General features: G+C 56.2%; 9 protein-coding genes across 9 annotated transcripts; all 9 read left to right on the forward strand.

The window, feature by feature from the left end:
* Positions 1–127: 127 nt before the first annotated feature.
* On the forward strand, positions 128–2458 carry A1Q1_07282 (uncharacterized protein; the record flags this gene model as incomplete). The annotated part of the gene is made up of 10 exons (XM_014327518.1): positions 128–280; positions 397–533; positions 709–714; positions 764–805; positions 850–932; positions 986–1089; positions 1138–1556; positions 1616–1694; positions 1742–1830; positions 1996–2458. The coding sequence occupies 10 exons, from the start codon at positions 128–130 to the stop codon at positions 2456–2458; spliced, it is 1575 nt and encodes a 524-aa protein (XP_014182993.1).
* A 508-nt stretch (positions 2459–2966) lies between these two features.
* On the forward strand, positions 2967–3920 carry A1Q1_07283 (uncharacterized protein; the record flags this gene model as incomplete). The annotated part of the gene is made up of 1 exon (XM_014327519.1): positions 2967–3920. One exon carries the CDS (start codon positions 2967–2969, stop codon positions 3918–3920), a length of 954 nt encoding a protein of 317 aa, XP_014182994.1.
* Positions 3921–4174: 254 nt separating this feature from the next.
* Positions 4175–5149, forward strand: A1Q1_07284 (uncharacterized protein; the record flags this gene model as incomplete). Its single annotated transcript, XM_014327520.1, has 1 exon — positions 4175–5149. One exon carries the CDS (start codon positions 4175–4177, stop codon positions 5147–5149), a length of 975 nt encoding a protein of 324 aa, XP_014182995.1.
* A 296-nt stretch (positions 5150–5445) lies between these two features.
* On the forward strand, positions 5446–6546 carry A1Q1_07285 (uncharacterized protein; the record flags this gene model as incomplete). Its single annotated transcript, XM_014327521.1, has 1 exon — positions 5446–6546. One exon carries the CDS (start codon positions 5446–5448, stop codon positions 6544–6546), a length of 1101 nt encoding a protein of 366 aa, XP_014182996.1.
* Positions 6547–6834: 288 nt separating this feature from the next.
* On the forward strand, positions 6835–10608 carry A1Q1_07286 (uncharacterized protein; the record flags this gene model as incomplete). Its single annotated transcript, XM_014327522.1, has 7 exons — positions 6835–7518; positions 7728–8035; positions 8101–8109; positions 8173–9296; positions 9340–9385; positions 9450–10242; positions 10330–10608. 7 exons carry the CDS (start codon positions 6835–6837, stop codon positions 10606–10608), a joined length of 3243 nt encoding a protein of 1080 aa, XP_014182997.1.
* A 421-nt stretch (positions 10609–11029) lies between these two features.
* A1Q1_07287 (uncharacterized protein) lies at positions 11030–11902 on the forward strand (the record flags this gene model as incomplete). Its single annotated transcript, XM_014327523.1, has 1 exon — positions 11030–11902. The coding sequence occupies one exon, from the start codon at positions 11030–11032 to the stop codon at positions 11900–11902; it is 873 nt and encodes a 290-aa protein (XP_014182998.1).
* Positions 11903–12463: 561 nt separating this feature from the next.
* Positions 12464–12824, forward strand: A1Q1_07288 (uncharacterized protein; the record flags this gene model as incomplete). The annotated part of the gene is made up of 2 exons (XM_014327524.1): positions 12464–12542; positions 12589–12824. 2 exons carry the CDS (start codon positions 12464–12466, stop codon positions 12822–12824), a joined length of 315 nt encoding a protein of 104 aa, XP_014182999.1.
* Positions 12825–13409: 585 nt separating this feature from the next.
* On the forward strand, positions 13410–14546 carry A1Q1_07289 (uncharacterized protein; the record flags this gene model as incomplete). Its single annotated transcript, XM_014327525.1, has 3 exons — positions 13410–13869; positions 13913–14347; positions 14416–14546. The coding sequence occupies 3 exons, from the start codon at positions 13410–13412 to the stop codon at positions 14544–14546; spliced, it is 1026 nt and encodes a 341-aa protein (XP_014183000.1).
* A 1778-nt stretch (positions 14547–16324) lies between these two features.
* Positions 16325–17457, forward strand: A1Q1_07290 (uncharacterized protein; the record flags this gene model as incomplete). Its single annotated transcript, XM_014327526.1, has 2 exons — positions 16325–17252; positions 17294–17457. The coding sequence occupies 2 exons, from the start codon at positions 16325–16327 to the stop codon at positions 17455–17457; spliced, it is 1092 nt and encodes a 363-aa protein (XP_014183001.1).
* Between the last annotated feature and the right edge of the window lie 345 nt (positions 17458–17802).

The following is a 17802-nucleotide window of genomic DNA, read 5'->3' on the forward strand; positions in this document are numbered from 1 at the left end:
CGCGACTGGTCCAGCCGACTGGGCCGAAGTCAGTGCAAGCGCTGGGCGGCTGGGGATCCGGATCCGGCGCACAGTTTGTGGGCGCGCTATCTCTCGGCACCGTTGCATTTGTACATACCACGAAAACATGTTCAGGCCGCTACTCCGCTCTGCCCTCGGAGGCGCTCGCCGCGCCGGTGCTGCCTCGAGGTCCGCCGCGAAGAGGACGATCATGACGGAGGCTCGATCTGGTGCTGGAAACAGGCGCGCGTTCGTCGGTGTTGCCGGCGCCGTCTTCCTAGTGAGTCACCACACCCTGCTCGCTGTCATGGCTCTCTCCTGCCCGGACTGCAAAGGGGGCCCGGTCTAGGAGATGGAACGCGCAGCTGTTGAGGTGGTCCACATGCTAATATCCAGGCCGGAACCGCCGCCTACGCTTTCAGCCAGCGCGCTGAGGCCGACTCGATCCCGACCCGCGTCGTGTCGCTGCAGGAGCTCTCGAAGCATGCGTCGGCCAGCTCGCTCTGGGTTGCTATCGATGGCAAGGTTTACGAGTGAGTCCAAAGGAAACTTCCGCGATCGGCGAGGGCGCAAGGCAGACACGTCATCTGGCTCGTAATGGACCTTCCCTCCAGACGTCTACCACTCATACAGCCTTGTCCGTTTAACAGTGAAGAAGCTTGGTAATAGGCTGGGACAGCTAACATCAGCCTGACTGACTTCCTGAAGACGCACGTAAGTCATCGCGAGCTATGTACGCGTAATGTTGAAGCTGATCGACCAGCCCGGAGGCGCCAAGATTCTTCTCGACAACGCCGGCAAGGACGTGAGCAAGTGAGCTCCGTACTTCGTGGCTGAAGCTGACTCCAGGCTCTACAAGGGTATTCACCCTCCGGGAACGCTCGAGAAGTACGCCGAGGTCGCCGTCTGCATCGGCCGCCTGGACGAGAATGGTGCGTTTCTCGCACTCTAGCTGCTGTATGACCGATCGCGCAGCTAACGACAGCCATCGAGGCCGCGAACCAGCAGACGCCCGAGGAGGCGCGCATGCAGGCTGCCCGTGACGCTCTGTTCGGCATCGACAGCGTTTCTTCTCTTAACGACTTCGAGGTGAGCTTTCGCAAGCTTGGCTGAAGCTAACGGCAGCGCTATGCCAAGGACGTCATTCCGATCCACGCGTGGGCTTACTACTCGACTGGAGCCGACAGCGAGGGCGGTGAGTCTCCATCATCTTCCGCCAGCTACGAACCACTTTGTGAGCTGACTCCAGCTCTCGCTGAGAACGCTGCCGCGTTCACTCGCGTCTTCTTCCGTCCCCGTGTCATGCGCTGCGTCGGTGACGCGACCCCGGAGACCGAGATTCTCGGCGTCAAGTCCAGCATTCCTGTCTACGTCTCTCCGACGGCGCGCAACGGTCTCGGCAACCCCGAGGGTGAGGTCGCCGTCACCAAGGGTGTGGGCGAGGCTGGCGTCTTCCAGGTCCTTTCGCACTATGCGAGCCGCAGTCTCGAGGAAGTCAAGGCTGCTGCGAAGGACGGTCAGCAGATCGGCTGGCAGGTGTACCTGAAGCCCGACCGGTAAGTCCTCCTAAGCTCCTCACGAAACTCCACACGCGTGCCGATAGCTGACAGTACAGTAAGAAGTCGGCCGAGGAGATCGCCGAGGCCGCCAAGGCTGGCGCGCACTCCATCTGGGTCACTGTCGACACTACGATTGTAAGCTTCACGAACCTTGGGTCGAAGCTGACAGACAGCTGGGCAAGCGCGAGGCTGAGCGCCGCATTCATGCCGACCTGAACCCGACGCCGCACGGCGCACCGCTCACCCGCCAGACCGGCGCATACAAATGGATGTGAGCTAGTTTAGGGTGTTTGAGCTAACAGCAGTGTCCACGAGCCCAACATCACGTGGGGTGACATTGCGTGGATCAAGAGCGTTGCGCCTGGTCTGCCCGTCGTTGTGAAGGGTGTTGGTGCTTGGGAGGTGAGCTGAGGTAAGGAGTAAGCTGACAGGACAGGACGTCGTTCTCGCGAAGAAGTACGGAGCCGACGCAGTTGTTCTCTCGAACCACGGTGGACGACAGCTTGACTAGTGCGTTTCTCTCCCACATCCCTTCTCACCGTGATCCCAACTACCATATCCCAGAAAAAGCCAAGCTAACCGGCAGCGCCCAGCCCCCGCTGAAAACGCTCTACGATGTAAACCAGCACGCGCCCCACGTTCTTGGCCAGAAGGGCTTCAGCGTCTTCCTCGACGGCGGCGTGCGACACGGCACCGACGTGCTCAAGGCGCTGTGCCTGGGCGCTAACGCCGTCGGTCTCGGCCGGCCGTTCATCTACGCCGCTGCTGGGTGGGGATCCGAGGGCGTCGAGAAGGCGTGCATGCTCCTCGAGGAGGAGATTGAGATCGGCATGAAGCTCCTTGGCGTCACGAGGCTGGACCAGCTCGGACCGGAGTACCTCGACACGAGCAAGCTGTAGTATGCATTTGGGATCCTGGTTTGTGGCCTGCAAAAGAGGGGTAGGAAAGGAACTGACCGTCGAGGACCAAAAGTGACACCAGGCTTACCACAGAACCCATGGCGTTGTCGCGATGTTTTATCTTGATAACGCGATTGCACTGTGAGGGGTGAGTTAACCTGCCGAGACTGTCTTCACGTTAGGATAAGGTGGCCAGGAACGAGCTGGAGGACCGAGGGACTTAGATCCACATGCCGCTCGGTCCAGGGGGTCTGTGCTTGCAGAGAGTCAAGGTCAAGCCCGATCCAGTCGGCCGAGCGTCTCAGCCTAATCCGGGTTCCTACGGCAGGGAGTGGAACAATGGCATTGCGGCCTCAGGCTCTCTGAGACCGGTGATGCGCAAGGCGCCCGCCCACCTTTTCCATCTGACTCGTTAACAGTCATCGTACTTCTCATATCACCTTCGTCTCGCTTTCCCACCAGCAACAGCTCCGACTCTTCGATTAACTCTGTTTGCAGCTCTCACAAGATGGTCGGTTTCATCGACTTCAACACCCACCCGCATATTCTCGGCGAGATAATATCGTACCTCGATTTTCAGACAATGAACAAACTTCGCCTTGTCGGCTCGTGCATGAAGAATGAAGTCGACCGCTTCCAGTGTCTTGGCTGCTCAGCCACTATCTCCTTCCCAGACGATATGGACGACGGTGGGCCGACGGGCGTCCCTGTTTCCGCCAATGTGCACTTTCGGCGCCCGTTGGAGCTCCCTCCCGCGCCCGCAATGTGGCTCCCGCACCGAGATCCCCTCAACTGGCAGGAGTGGTACGCGGGGAAACCTCAAGCTGCTATCCATCATGCGGCCCAACATCGTCCTTTTCAGATCAATATCAACTCTGATATTCTGCTCTGGGATATGATATCAGCAGAATACGGCGGGGGCGCTGTTGCCGAGCTTCCCAGCCCACTCCGCCAGATCCTCGAGACGACGAGCGGAGTGCGCATGCTCCACACTCATGATATGTTCCTGGATTCAGTCAAACGCCTGGGCGTAACTCTCCCAGAGGAGACAAGCCCGGAGCTTCCCTCTAATATCAAACGCTTACACCTGCGGCTGTGGGACGACAAGTGCTCTTGTCGCATCAGACTCGGCCACTCAGCTGAAACGCTGCGCATCTCCCTCGATCGAGGGCTCGAGGCCGAAGTGAAGCAAAGCCCACTGTGTTGTCTCAGCCTTGATGTGTTCAAGCCCTGCGTCAAGCGTCTTTCCATACAGGTCGACCTACTGGATGACGCCGTCGAGTATCTGCAGGCGATCAAGTCCAAGCCGCAACATCCGAAACTGTCCGTGTCCGTGCGTTGGATCAGCCCGCACATGCGCGTGCTGGCAGAGCAACCGTCTGCATTGAGAGAGCAATTGACGGCAATGCTTGGTGTGCCTGTGACTGTCACGTTGGCAGACGAGGCGTGGCCGATTAGGTAACGACTTGGGAGGAACAGACTTGGTCTGGCCACAGCAGAAGCGTGGACAACAGTCGACACTGCGCCTGCTTCCGCCGGCGGGCGCATCCCCACGTGCGCCATGTCGCAACCCTCCTCCTCTTGTTCCCTTCCCTTCCCCTCCCATCGCTCTCCTTGCAACTTAGCAACTTCTCTCGCCGCGCTCGCCGTCCCCTACTCTCCCAGACTCCGACTCCGACCCCGAACATTGTCTTTCAGCTGCTTCCTCGGCCCCCAATGGTCGCCTCGATTAGCTACGTCGGCTTCCCTCACATCTTCGAAGAGGTGGCGGCTCAATGCGACTTCAACACACAGTGTAAATTGCGTTTGCTCTGCTTGGCTACGAAGGAATACATCGATCGTACCCACTGTTGGCTGTTCACGGCTTACCTTCGCCTTCTGGGACCTGTCGATGACACTGGGCCGAACACCATTCCACAGCAGGCTACGGTGTGGCTTTGCTATCGCGACGACTACCCTACCATGCCTGCCATGTACATACCAGAGCGATCCGACGACGGGAGGAAGAGGCATGAGCAAGAACTCCAGCACTCGCTTAAGATCACATCCCGCTTCCCGACTTACCAGGTCTCGCTCGACTTTGAGCTGCTGCTCTGGGAAACGACGTTCCAGCGCTGCGCAGATTATGAGCATTACGCGCGCCCGCTGCAACTTCTTGAGACGGCCTCTAGAGTCAGATTGCTTCACTGTCATGCAGGCTATACCGACAGCCTGAAGAGGTTGAGGCAACCTGCTGAATCGACCTGCCCGATGATCCCCCCTAGAGTCAAGACGTTGATTATGTCCCTCGACGAAGACCTGTGCTTGTGTCAAAGCCGAATCAGCCACTCAGCGGAGACGCTATACCTCTCGCTCTTCCGCAACTTGATCGAATGCGAATGGGGGGATGATGATGTTAGCTGTGTGTGTAGTCTTTCTTTGGACCTCTTCAAGCCCTGCGTCCAGCACCTGTACTTCGAAGCCTGTTACCCCCGCGATGTCACCGATTACCTCAAGGCAATCAGCAGCAAGCCGCGCCACCCAAATCTGACCGTGACCGTCGTACCCTCCTACACTTCAACCGACAAGGAAACTCAGAAGAAGACAGACAAGAAATTCCAGAAGGCTGCGAAGGATTGGCCGGCGGTGCTTGGTGTACCTGTGGTGCTTGCGAAGTATGAGGACGTCTGGCCAGCAGTGTGGCAGTATTAAGACGAGAGCTTATGCATTGTGTAAGCGTTAGGATAACTTGTGCATTGTGTAAGGTTAGGACGACGGGCACAGCGAGGAGGGTGGCCAAGAGACTTTTCAAGTGAACCAGGTGTGCCATGCAGAACAGTACACGCTAGACACTGCGCCCGCTTCCGTCCATCCCTGACAAAGCCTTGTCCTAGCTTCGCTTCCTAGCAATCTCACCCCTCCTGTGTTTGCTCTTCTTCCCAACGCATTTATCGCCACCGACTCTAGTCACACCACCTGCGATTGCTGCTGTCTTGCAGCTTCCAACAATGGCCGCCGCAATCGACTACGCCTGCTTTCCGCACATCTTTGTCGAGGTGGCGGCACAGTGCGACACTCACACGCAAAACAAGCTTCGCTTCCTGTCCCGCCAGGCAAAACGGGATGTCGACCGTCTCCAAGGGCACACTACATTCCCTCTCGTCTTCGCTGGTGTCTTGGCTCAGTGTGATTTCGACTTCAAAACTCAGAACAAACTGCGTCTACTGTCCTCTTGGGCTAAGCGCGAGGTGGACCGCCACCAGACGTACCGGTGCACCTTCTCTGTCCAACTGCCGACTGAAGAGGGAGAGGCTATCGTCAAGTTTCCGCCTCCTCGTGGAGGCTCGTTCATCCTTTCGGTTCCCTTCCAGTTTTCCCCAACATGGGCAATACCCGTGTTCTGGACTGCTGAAAAGGAGGCAGCGCGCGCGGCGGACTATATATCTCTGGATAGTCTCGTGGACGAGGCCTTTGCTCTGAGACATCGGGCCCATCGGGTGGAGGTCGACTTTGACTCTTTCTGGTGGGACCACCTTGCAACGGTGATGGCGAAGGAAGGCAAGGTCAGGTACGACAGTCCAATGAAGACCCTCGAGACAGCGACCACCTTGGAACTGCTTCACTATGGCAGATACGATCTGGCTATATTCCGCCAGCTCGACATGGTGTTTCCTGATCCCCCAGACGCCGTCATACCACCCTCTGTTGAGAAAATAGTCGTCTTCAACATGAGAGAAGAGTGCACCTGCCACTATCGTCTCAGGCACTCGTGCCGCATCATTCACTTCGAGTTCGAAGATGACCTGCCCTGTCTTGATGACATTGGCGTTTGCCAAATGTCCCTCGACCTCGTTACCCCTAGCGTCGAAGAACTCAAACTGAAAGTATACCAGAGTCAGGAAGCCTCTGTCTACCTTGAAGCAATCTCAAGCAAGCCCCTCAACCCGCACCTCTCGGTCTCCGTGGTGGCGGTCTGCGAAGAAGAACTCGAAGATCCCAAACCAGCTGTCAGAGGCACTGAGCTACTCCAAAGTTGGAGCGATATGCTGAAAGTACCGGTGACATTGGAAACGTACCCTTGGAAAGTCTGGTATGAAATGAGGTTCTGAGTGGTCCCGATAGTGACTGTTTATACCGCGAAACGCACCAGCCTCACCGGCCGCCCAGATGACACCCACACCCTGTAAGAGGTTGCGATTGGCGTCGGCCACCAGGCATATGCGCCCGCTTCCGTCGTGACAAGTACGCCTGTCAATGCATTCGTTGTCTTCCTAAGTCGGCTGCTCCGGACCTTTGCTTTCTGACACTCAACTCATCATTGCCCTCTGGAGTGGTTTCTGCTCAACATCGGCACCCGCGACCAAACCTTTCCCACGATCAATCCATCTTAAGCCACCATGGGCACCACGATAGACTACGCCTCTTTTCCTCGTATATTCGTGCAGATTATAGAGGAGTGCGACTCCGCCACTCTGGACAAACTGTGTCTCCTCTCCTCCGCTGTCAAGCAAGAAGTGGATAAGCAACGTTATCAATCCGTCGACATCGCCATCAACTGGAGGAAAGACGGTGAGCAACACGATACGTTCACCCTTCCGCCAACAGATCCCAAACGCGGGAGCGTCATTGTCAGGTCGACCGCCTTCGACATTCCTGTCCCAAGGGCGCCGGAGAGCAAGTCGGATGATGAAGCTCTGCCGTTGACAGCCGGCATCGACCGCGCCCAAGAGTTTGTCATTCGCCAAGCTCGCACGGTGTCCATCTGGTCCACGGACTTCATGTGGGACAACATTTGCGCCTCAAAGTATGGCGCCGATTACACCAGCCCATTCACGATGGTGACAGCATCACGCCTCCACTTTTACCTGTTCGACATCAATATTTCTGGCCAAGATCATAGAGAATGGCTCCCGATCAAGTTCCCACCAACGGTCCGCGAGCTATTGATTCATATCGTGAACGAGAGTTCCCTCGATGGCATAGAGGTGACGCACAGCTGCACAGCCCTCACACTGCTCATGGAGGTGGGATGTGGCAGGCGACTGGTGTCGTACGGGGTGGCGAGAGCTGTACTCGAGGCCGTGAAGCGACGGTAGCTATCGAGAAGAGATCCTCTAGATGAAGATATGAGACTTAGAGTATACAAGCGGGGCGCCGTCGGTTTAGTCAGGAATGACTAAAGCGCCGTAAAACGATTCGAACCCATACATTCGATAGCTGGCTAGGAATGAAAGGAGTAGGTTTATATATGTTGCTATCGAATGGATGAGTTCGAGGATCGAAGAACTAGTTCGGCGAGGCCGAGTCACGTGATGTGCGTGTGGGGAGCCAGTGGGGCGTACGAGCGGCACGACAACTGGAGTACGACCGCATTGGCTCGTTTATCATTGACGTCGTCACGCCCGACGTGAAGGAGCTTCTTATTCTTCCCGACAGGCTCAGCGATGTCCTCATCTACCTTAAGGCTATTCAGGATTGCGAAACCCACCCCCAGCTCCGGATCGTTATCGCTCCTTGCTACATACTTCCAAAAGAAACAGCTCATGCTTTGCGGCAAATAGTGGCCGGCATGGTCAACGCTGAAGTAGTGGTTTTGCCGTATGCCTAGATGTGAACTGCTTCGGTTGTATATAGGCTTGTAAGCATGACTTGCGTACCTTCAGGCGAAGGTGGTGAGCAAGAAGCAGGTAGCAGCGCAGTGTCTACGCTCATGTTGATCGGCTCACTTGATCCAGTAACGCTGTGCACAGGAGCATGGAGCCGCGTCTCCTTGGTGATCTGGGATCGACACAGGGCTGCGCCTGCTTCCGTCCCGACGGGAGCTTGCTCCTTCTTCCCCACTTGAGTCCTTGGCTGTTGGTCTCTATCCGTCTATCCTTCATAACCTCATCTCCGACCCAGAGCGTTCACTTCGACCCGGATATCATAGCAATCGATTTCGGCCCAGGCATGGTTTCCACACTCGACTACGCATTCTTTCCCCACCTCTTCTCCTTGGTAGTTGGGCATTGCGACTTCAAAACGCAACTCAGACTGCGCCTTCTTTCCTCCATCGCCAAGCTAGAGGTGGACAAGCAGCTCTGCCGCCAGATCCACGTCTACATATTCCCGACGGAGTATGAAGAAGACCATCCACCAGACCTTGAGTCCCCACAGTGCCTGCCCGAAGAGGCAAGCTTCAGCATCACTATCGAAGTTGGTGAGGCGAGGCTACGTGCTCCCATACTGTGGTCAGCAGGTTCTAGCCCAGAGATGGAGGTATCGGACATGACAACTGCCATCCGCCCTGCCTTTATCTTTGCGCTGCGCAATGCACACATAGTGACTACACGATCTGAGTGCTTGCTCTGGGACCATACCAGTGCGACGAACGCAGCACAGGGTGGTACTAGTTACCACAGTCCCTTCGAGGTCTTGAACCCCTCCCACATGAACCTCTACGTTGACGAGTTCCTCTGGCTCGGCGGTGAGTTCATGGGACCGAACCCAGTTCCTCTCCCCGCCTCCGTTCGTCACCTATTCGTTCACTTCTGCGACTGTGGTCCGGCCGCAGATTCGTGGTTGGCACACAAGTGCACTACTGTTACAGTGAGACTCGAGCTTTGCTATCCCTTGAAGGAGGAGGATGCCTGCACGCTCATGCGTGAGCTCATCACACCTTGCGTCCGGGACTTTATTGTCGTCGTCGATGATATGAACGACGCCGTCGCATACCTGAACGTGCTCAAGAAGACCGATCGCCACTCATTGCTCGCCATCACCGTCGAAACGACAAGCAAAGTGGACCCTTACGACCCCGATGAGCTCCAGGCGAGACTCAATGAGGCCGCTCAAACGGTAGTTGTAGTTCGTCCGCACAGTGGGTGACTCCGCGCATCGGGCTGAGGAATGTGGCAGTACAGCAGAGCGGTTTAGGGTGGAGAGGCGACTCAACAGTGATTATCACGAGTACGTTGTTGGAACCACAATGAGAGCTACGAAGGGCACCTGATGCATTTGATGCTGGATGTAGTTCTCTTGCTGTTGCAAGCTTTTCTGAGACGTCTTCGGTACTCACGGAGCGAGTCGGAGATCGAGACGATCGAGACGAACCGCGCCTGCTTCCGTTTTTCAATGAGCCTGCCTCCACTCACCGAGCTTCAGGTCGCACCCCTCCACATTTCCTCACCCCAACTGTGTTCATCGCAGTAAATCTCGTACCTTCTTTCTGTCTTCCCCCTCTGCTGGAGCATAAGTCCCAGGGTCATCGCCTCTTCGACATCAGCATTGCCACCATGGTCGCTGCACTCGACTTTGCCTTCTTTCCTCACATCTTCCACGAGATCATAGCTCAGAGCGATTCCAAGACACACAACAAGCTACGCCTTCTCTGTTCGGCCGCTAAGCTCGATCTCGACAAGTATCAGTGCCGTGACGTCCACGTTTCCATCTATCGGACCGATAGGGGGATCCCCCCTCTCTGCCCTCGTTCGCCCCTGCCAGTTCAGGACGCAAGTCTCTGGGTTTCATCTCGTGCACCCGTTCTGTGGGCGGCGCAACATGGGCCAGAACATGAGGCACCATCAATGACGGAAAGTATCCGTCCAGGACAAGGTTTTGCACTCCGCCATGCACGTCATGTGACTGCGGATTCTGAGATCCTTCTGTGGGATCACGGCTGTGCCTCCGACGCACAGGCTAAGGGTACCAGCTACGACAGTCCGTTTCAGCTCGTTACGGCGCCTGGAATGCATCTCCTCGTGGAGGACGGCTTGCTCCTCGGGAGTGACTACGAAGGGCCCAGCCCGGTCCCAATCCCCCCTTCTGTCCGTCACTTGTCGGCGACTCTATATGATACGGGCCCGAATCCAACAGGGGACACGAAACTGGCGCACAACTGCACCACAGTCTAGGTGAAGCTTGAACTTCTGGAGTCTTTGGAGTTTCTTGGGGTCACCGAGTTCATGATCAGCCTCCTCACGCCCCGCGTCCAGCAGTTCACTCTCGTCTACGATGAGCACAATGATGCGATCACATACCTCAAGGTCCTCAAAGACCACGAGCGCCACCCACTGCTATCAGTTGTCGTGGAGCCCACCAAGAACACAAGTCAATGCGAAGCCGACATCCTTCAAGATAGGCTGAGCAGGCTGATTCAGAGGGATGTGACTGTTCGACTGCACAGCGGGTAATGGATGGGGATCTGAGCAGTTGTGAACAACTGATGAGCTGAAATATCTGTTTAATGTTGCTTTTGTGTACGCTGGATGCACGCCACTCTGGCGGCGGAGGCCACTGGCGCTGGTTTTTCACTGATGTTGTTCGACAGATTCTCGATGCTAATTAGGACGCCAGGTAGTCCGCGTGGTGAACAGTGAAGCCTCGACGGGTGGCTGGGAGGGGTGCGAGTAGCTCTTTGCTCCTTGTGCATCAGTGCGAGAACACAACGCACGAAACGAGGGCGACGGTGCGACAAGAACGCCCTTGCCCCCATAGTGAACAATGAAGGACAGGCGGCCGTGCACAGTGACATGACCCGTGACGTTGTGGCTCTCACTTTCCTCTGTCTCACCAAACCTCTTCCCGTCGGGTTCTTCACGACCGGATACGACAATGCCTACCGTCTTCGCCCTCCTCCAGCATAGTGATATCCTGGACACAATTCTACTCGCGTGCAGCTTTGAGCCCGCCACCCTCAACGCCTTGCGCTTGGTGTGCACAGCGACAGAGCAGGCGGTGGACGCCTTCCACTGCCGCGCAATTCGCCTGCACTTTGTTAGCCAGGGACCTCCGTCTCCGGCCAACATCGGTATCTACCTTACGACGCTCGACCCCCTCGATCTCCCGCGAGAGCGAATGCCTCAGTATGCTCCGAGCCCCGCCCTGGCTTTCGGTATTCGCGCATCGGTTCCGCCCGATGCAGCCTTCGCCATACACCCCGCGGTGACCTTTGCGCTCAACCACGCCGCGTACGTCAGCGTCTACCTGACCGACCTGCATCACGACCACTTCTGGTCTATGCAGGCCAGCCAGAGACAACTGGCGTACCACTCCCCAGTCCAGCTGCTCTCCCGCGTCGAGTGCCTTGCTGTCTATCATTGCGGCTCGCTCGCTCTCGGCACCCTCAACCACGCCACCATCAACCTCCCCGCGAACCTAAAGGAGCTGCGCCTCACGCTTCCCGGCGGCTTCTGCCATTCGAAGGCGCACTATAACCATTCGGCCTCCGTCCTCACGCTCTCCTTCCCGCAGCACGTTGTGTGCGTCTGCGGATGCGCCACGAGAATGTTGAACTCGTCCGTACGCCATCTGAGGATAGTCGTGCGGAAGGCAAAGTATGCTACTGCATACTTAGAGACACTCAAGCACCGCGTCGACCTCCATCCCTCGCTCTGCATAGACGTCTTCGCCAAGCAGCAGCTCGCTGCATGGCAAGAGCTCAGCCTCGGTCAAGCTTGGTCGAACATGGTTATGGATACATGGTAGGCTTTCCTGTCGAGGTTCGCAGTGGTGCGAGTGAACTGTACCCCCAGCTTCTTGTTGTTGTAAAACAGCGCCATCACTTATGAAAGTCCACAGCGTGCTTCAGTCGGCTACCGGCCGGCCGCGACTGCAATACGGCGATCCTTCACGCATAGTGATCTTGCCACAACTCTTTACTGCCGGGTCTTGGTTACTAACCATTGTGCCAACGGCAACGGCTGGGCGGCCCAGATCATGACTTTTGGCGCCCTTCGATGTTTTGCAGCACGTCCTTCTCGCCAGTCCTACTCGCTGGTTATCGTACGCAAGACAACGGCTGCGGGCCCGCGGCTGCACCCGGTGATGCACTGGACGCTACCATCGCCCACTTGCATTTGGCCGACAGCATTGGTCTCCGTGCAATCACAGTCACATCTTTAGGACTCTGACCGCTGAGCAACCTTGTGCTTCGGCTCTGGTTGCGACTTTTGGCGCCCAACGCCTTCTCATCATTCGATCAATACGAATTCAGCCTCTTCAGGAGTGGTCGTTCCGACCTACATGCACCCGTGCTCAGCAGCCAGTATGGTACGTATCGAGGAAAAAGGTATTGACCTGGAGAGGCGCTCTCACGCAGTTTGTGCCTTCGACGCCATGAGACCCTGTACGCTCGGGCTGATATGGCCTTGCGTTTCTGACCACCCCAAAAGTGCACACCGCGTATGCCATGTGCTCTGACGGGGCGAATGGTGCAAAGGCTGCGGTCACGCGGACTCGATACGGGGACTGTGGCTCCACTACTCCGCACGAAAGAACGCACGGAGGTCACACTCTTCCTTCCGCTCTCCAAGTCCGGGAGCCGAACAAGCAAAAGCTCGGTGTCGAGGAACGTGAGACGGCCACGGAACCTGTGACCATGTTTGCTCGGTTTGAAGTTGTCCGATGATTCCGTGCCAATTGCTGTCTGCTTAGGCTCAACAGCGTGCCCCTTCATTCCTCGATCGCATAGCGCGCACCGGAGTCTAATGGGAGATAACATCATAGTGCCCAACTGATCTGGACGCAGAGGGCGATTGGCGTGCCACTCACGACGAAACAAGTTCATCCAGATCAAGCAAGGTTTGGCGTTCATTTCAGCTGCCCTGCGTGAGTTGTTCTACAAGGCACGATTCTCACCGCAGCTGTGGCACGCTGAAGCACCGATTGAAAGATGATTCATTTCTGCCCGCTACAGGAATGTCTCCTCTTGCTGGACTTCAGAGGATGCCTAAATTTCCTGCAGCCCTGCATCTACTGGCAAGTATCCAGACGTTCTCACTGTCCCACTCCGACCGTTACACTTAGAACGCGATCTGACAGGCCAAGCCGCACAAGGACCAAATTGCCTTTGATCGGACTGTGGTAGGCACATGAGACACCAAAGAAGAGGGGTAGTCAAACATTCCGGCCTCTGCCACTCAAATCTCAGGTCTGGAGACTGCATATAAGAGGCGCCTGCTGGTGTCAATCTCGATACATATCAGAACACACCATGTCCACTTATATCATTGGCGACAACTCCGGCGGGAAGTACATCCCCGGCAAGGATGGGAAGGATGCCGAGGAGACCCTCAAGCTCCCCACCCACTTTCTCGACACTGACAAGGACGCGGATATCCTCGGCCTGAGGCTGCTTCATGACCGCGGAGCTGTATACACATATATGAAGGAGGGTTCCGACTGGAAGAAGAGGCCGGCCATGGCCGCAACGGGTTCCGACGCGGTCATCAAGAACTTCGAGAAATGGGACGGAGATGACTACGAGACAGCGTACGCTGTCGTGCCATACACGACCCACACCGAATGCATGGTGGGCTTCGGAAGCCGCAAGATATGGTTAAACAACGGCAAGGAGATGAAGAGCCGGATGGTTTCAGATGGGTCCAACAACAACAACATCGAGCTCCGGGACGGCACTGTAGTCATAGCACTGTCCGGTTTCAGTCCCAACGGTGGGTTTAACAAACAGATGCCGTGATGAAACTAATGTACCAGGCAGGTTTTACTTGTACGCTGTCAAAGCAGACGAGATGCTGGCAGGCAAGGACGGAGAACGTCTGGACGAGCTAGTTTTCGATCCACCTGGAGACGAGACGAAGGACCTTAAGCTTGTCTCCAGCGATAACCGCTGCCTGCTATGGAACAAGTCGAACAACGCGGTCTACGAGCTCATCTTCAAGGACATCAAAACGCAGCCTACGTCCAACGTTATCTGGGACAGCGAGAACGACCCGGTCACCAACATCTTTGGCGGCACTGACGGCCGCTTCGCTATCTGTACGACAATGGGTCAGTATCTCCTGAACGGTGACAAGCTGGAGAAGCTCGATATCCCCGACAAGTACATCGACGGCGAAACGGACCGCTTCCTCCTAGGCGATGGGTGGGAGCTGTTCTTTGGATGGGGTGCGATCTTGGGTAGGGGCAAGAGTATGTTCCTGTGGTCTGCGGAGGACGCCGCTGACAGCCAGACCTTAACAATGTGCTTCAGAACGAAGCCAAGGAGCTTAAGGAATGGACCGAGATCAAGTTACCGAAGGATGCGTCGGGTAAGGAAGGTCCTTTCGAGCCTGGCTACATGCAGCATCTCTGGGCAGCTCCAAAGGCGTGGGCGTTCAGATTGCATTAGGAATAGCAACTTGTCGACAGAACGTGAGGGCGGCCGATGCGTAAGTGGAAATGCGGTTTAAATATTCGAGACGCGCTCGTCGATAGGCCCCAAATCAGTCTTCTTATCAACTGTCGTAGTTTCAGACACTATTAATGAACGGGTGCTGCAGCAGACATGACATCAATGAGTTGTACTACAAACATTGTGTCAGCATTAACAGGTCCGAGCCGAATAAGCAGTGCGTTGCCACGACGACTCGGTCGTCTGCTTCGTTACAGCGTGATGAAACTCGGTCTGTCTCCCCACTAGGACGCTTCACGCTCTACTACCACATTCCTCACCCTTGGAGCCTGGCGGAGCTATCAAGGATGTTGTGCACTGGCTCGACCATCCCTAGGCCTCGATACGAGCGCAACTGTACTCCTTGCCAACCCCTCAATCGCGCGAGCTCTTCACGATTGTGATGATCGCACAGGTGGTGCTCTTAGGTCCTGGAGGCTGTTCCTCTTGCACAAGCCAGCTCGCTGGTGCATGGCAGCCTGTCCGGGGTCACTTCATGTGAGGAATGGACCCTGAAAGGGAAAACAAAGTTTAAGCCCTTCCATGTGGGAATGCGGACCTGCATTTACCTTCTTCTGGAGTTGAGGCGCTTATGTTATTGCTCCCTGTCCAGATAAGATACAGGTGAGGTGGCTTCGATTGGAACAGATTTGTTCTAGCACAAGGCTGATGCGATCAAAGTTCCAAGGTGCCGCGCGCGTCCCTGTCCACACACGTAATGACATTGCACTTTCGCTCAGCATCATGTGTCCCTCGTTGGTCCTCGGATTCAGTGCTTCCCTGTCATCTCATGGGCTAGAAGCCTGGCGCTAGAGGTGCATCGGCCGATGCAAAAGGGTGCGGATGGCACTGCAGGAGCATTGACTAGGGACGCCCACAGGAAGTGTCCTCTCCTCTCCTTGATGCGGGACTGGTAGTCTGCGCAGCCGCATGCGGTCACATGCTCAATCGGGCCGGAAGCGTGTTCGACCGCCGCTCGCCAGAGATCCGTGACTGAGAGGAGAGACTGCCCAAACCGTTTTTGCACTTCCAGGCGCGGGGTCAAACCTTCTCCTCACCCCCACCTCAGTCGACAAACGTGGGATCATAGGCATTTGAGCCCAGGCGGGTGCTTCCTGGAAGAGACAGCCCCATTACACGTCCGTGGGTGGAGTTGACCGCATGAAGTTCGGTGTCTTCCCCAGGCACGCGGCATGCCAGAGAGAGCGCTCGATCGCAGTGATCCGCTCGGTTCCCTCGCGCGCACGGAGCCACAGTTGACGCCCATGTCCTCAGCTGACACTAGATCAGTCGTAGAGAAGGTTCAAGCCCCTCTAATGTTGCCCTGCAATCAAGGGTTGCCCTGCAATTCATCACTAGATATTACGCCCTTCCGCGTCCAAGCAGCACAGTTCTCACTCCACCGAAGAAGCTGTGCAACATCAAGTGCAAGCTAACAAGGAGAGTCACCGCTGCGCAACTTCGGCATGTGCCCTACTGCTGGAACGTGTGATGGGGCAACCACCCGATACATCCGGCTTCCCTGAAGTCGTACGCCTCCATAGCTGCGACGCCGCGCTCTAGCTTTCTATGCTTCCGGACGCAACCTGGGGCGGCCAAACAATATCGGGGACAGATGGTTGCACGAAAGAGCTCCGCGAATCACATCCGTCCGCCCTTAACTCATTGCCAGGTCTCGGAGTCACATATAAGAACGGCGAGGAGCACTCCTGTTGCTGCTGCACGACAGAAATATTATGTCCACCACCTATATCATCGGCGACAACACTGGCGGAAAGTACTTCGCTGGAGAGGGAGGCAAGCCCGCGGAAACGACCCTCAAGGTGCCAACGCAGTTCCTCACCGCCAGCGATGACAATGCCCAGGCGGTGAGCCTGAAGCTCCTTCATGATCGAGGTGCCGTCTACAGTGCGTACCGGGACGGCCCCGGCGGCGAGAAGAAGGTCGCCTTGGTGAGCACTGGACCCGACCCGGTCATCCAGAACTTTGAGAGATGCACTGGCGAGGATTGGGAAATCGCTCAGTCCGTCATCCCCTACACTACCCACACCGATTGTATGGTGGCGTTTGGCGGCCGCAAGTGCTGGATGAACAATGGTGCCAAGGTGAAGAGCGCGGATAGGACCGATGGCGACAACTCGAACAATATCGAGCTGTGGAGCGGTCTCATTGTCATCGCTATCACTCGGATTGGCGACGGTAGGTCACCGCAGTTTGAACAGTACCTGACAACGCCAGACGGGGCTCGGCTGTACGCTGTGCAAGTTGACGATTGGCTTCTTGAACTGGATAAGAGCGAGCGGATCTTCACGCCCCCCGGAGAGCAAACCAACGAAGTCAAGCTCGTGTCCAGTGACAATCGATGCCTCTTCTGGAACAAGACCGATCAGACAGTCTACGAGATAGTCTTCAAAGGCGTCATCAGCGAGCCTACCATCAAGACGATCTGGGACGCCAAGGATGACCCCGTGACGGATATCGTCGGGGGTACCGATGGTCGCTTCATCGTTGTGACTTCCAGGAGGGCCTTCCTTCTCACAGGCGACAAGCTGGACGAGATCAAGATCCCCAACGAGGAGCTCGGTGGGGATGCCTACAAGTGGGCTCTCGGTCACGGGTGGGAGATCTACTTCGGATATGACAAGATCTGGGGTCGAGGCAAAAGTAGGGGCCAGTGGTTGTGATATGGCTGTTGACACTACCAGATGTTTCCAACGTCCTTCTCAGCGACGCGAATGAGCTGAAGGACTGGACTGAGATCAAGATTCCCAAGGACGCCTCCGGCAAGAAAGGACCTTTCGATGCGATCAGCATCCAAAAGGTCTGGGCGGCTCCCAAGGCTTGGGCGTTCCAGGTCTGGGACGATTAGTTCTGTACCGTACCGATGTCTGAAGCGAAAGCAGAATTCGATCGAGGATGTCTGCACAACGTAGGGTAGCGGTTCATGATGTTAGCACCTTGGAGACACTAGCCATTCTAAAGTGCTCTGCATCTCGCGCTGGCGTATCGGGCTATGGTTGCATGAACCAAAGAGCAATCTCCTGGCCCAGCAAGGTTCTGCGCCGGCACCATTGCATGAAACCTGGGGTCCCCTCGTTACCAAGCGGTTCGAACGATTCATACCATGAGGAACATTTTCAGTACAGAAACGTCTCCGGCGAGAATCGAACACTACATCGCTTCGCATCCTCTTGCCTGGAGCCTCGGAGAGAGG

The sequence above is a fragment of the Trichosporon asahii genome, assembly GCF_000293215.1.
Source record: "Trichosporon asahii var. asahii CBS 2479 unplaced genomic scaffold scaffold00009, whole genome shotgun sequence".
Classification (NCBI taxonomy): domain Eukaryota; kingdom Fungi; phylum Basidiomycota; class Tremellomycetes; order Trichosporonales; family Trichosporonaceae; genus Trichosporon; species Trichosporon asahii.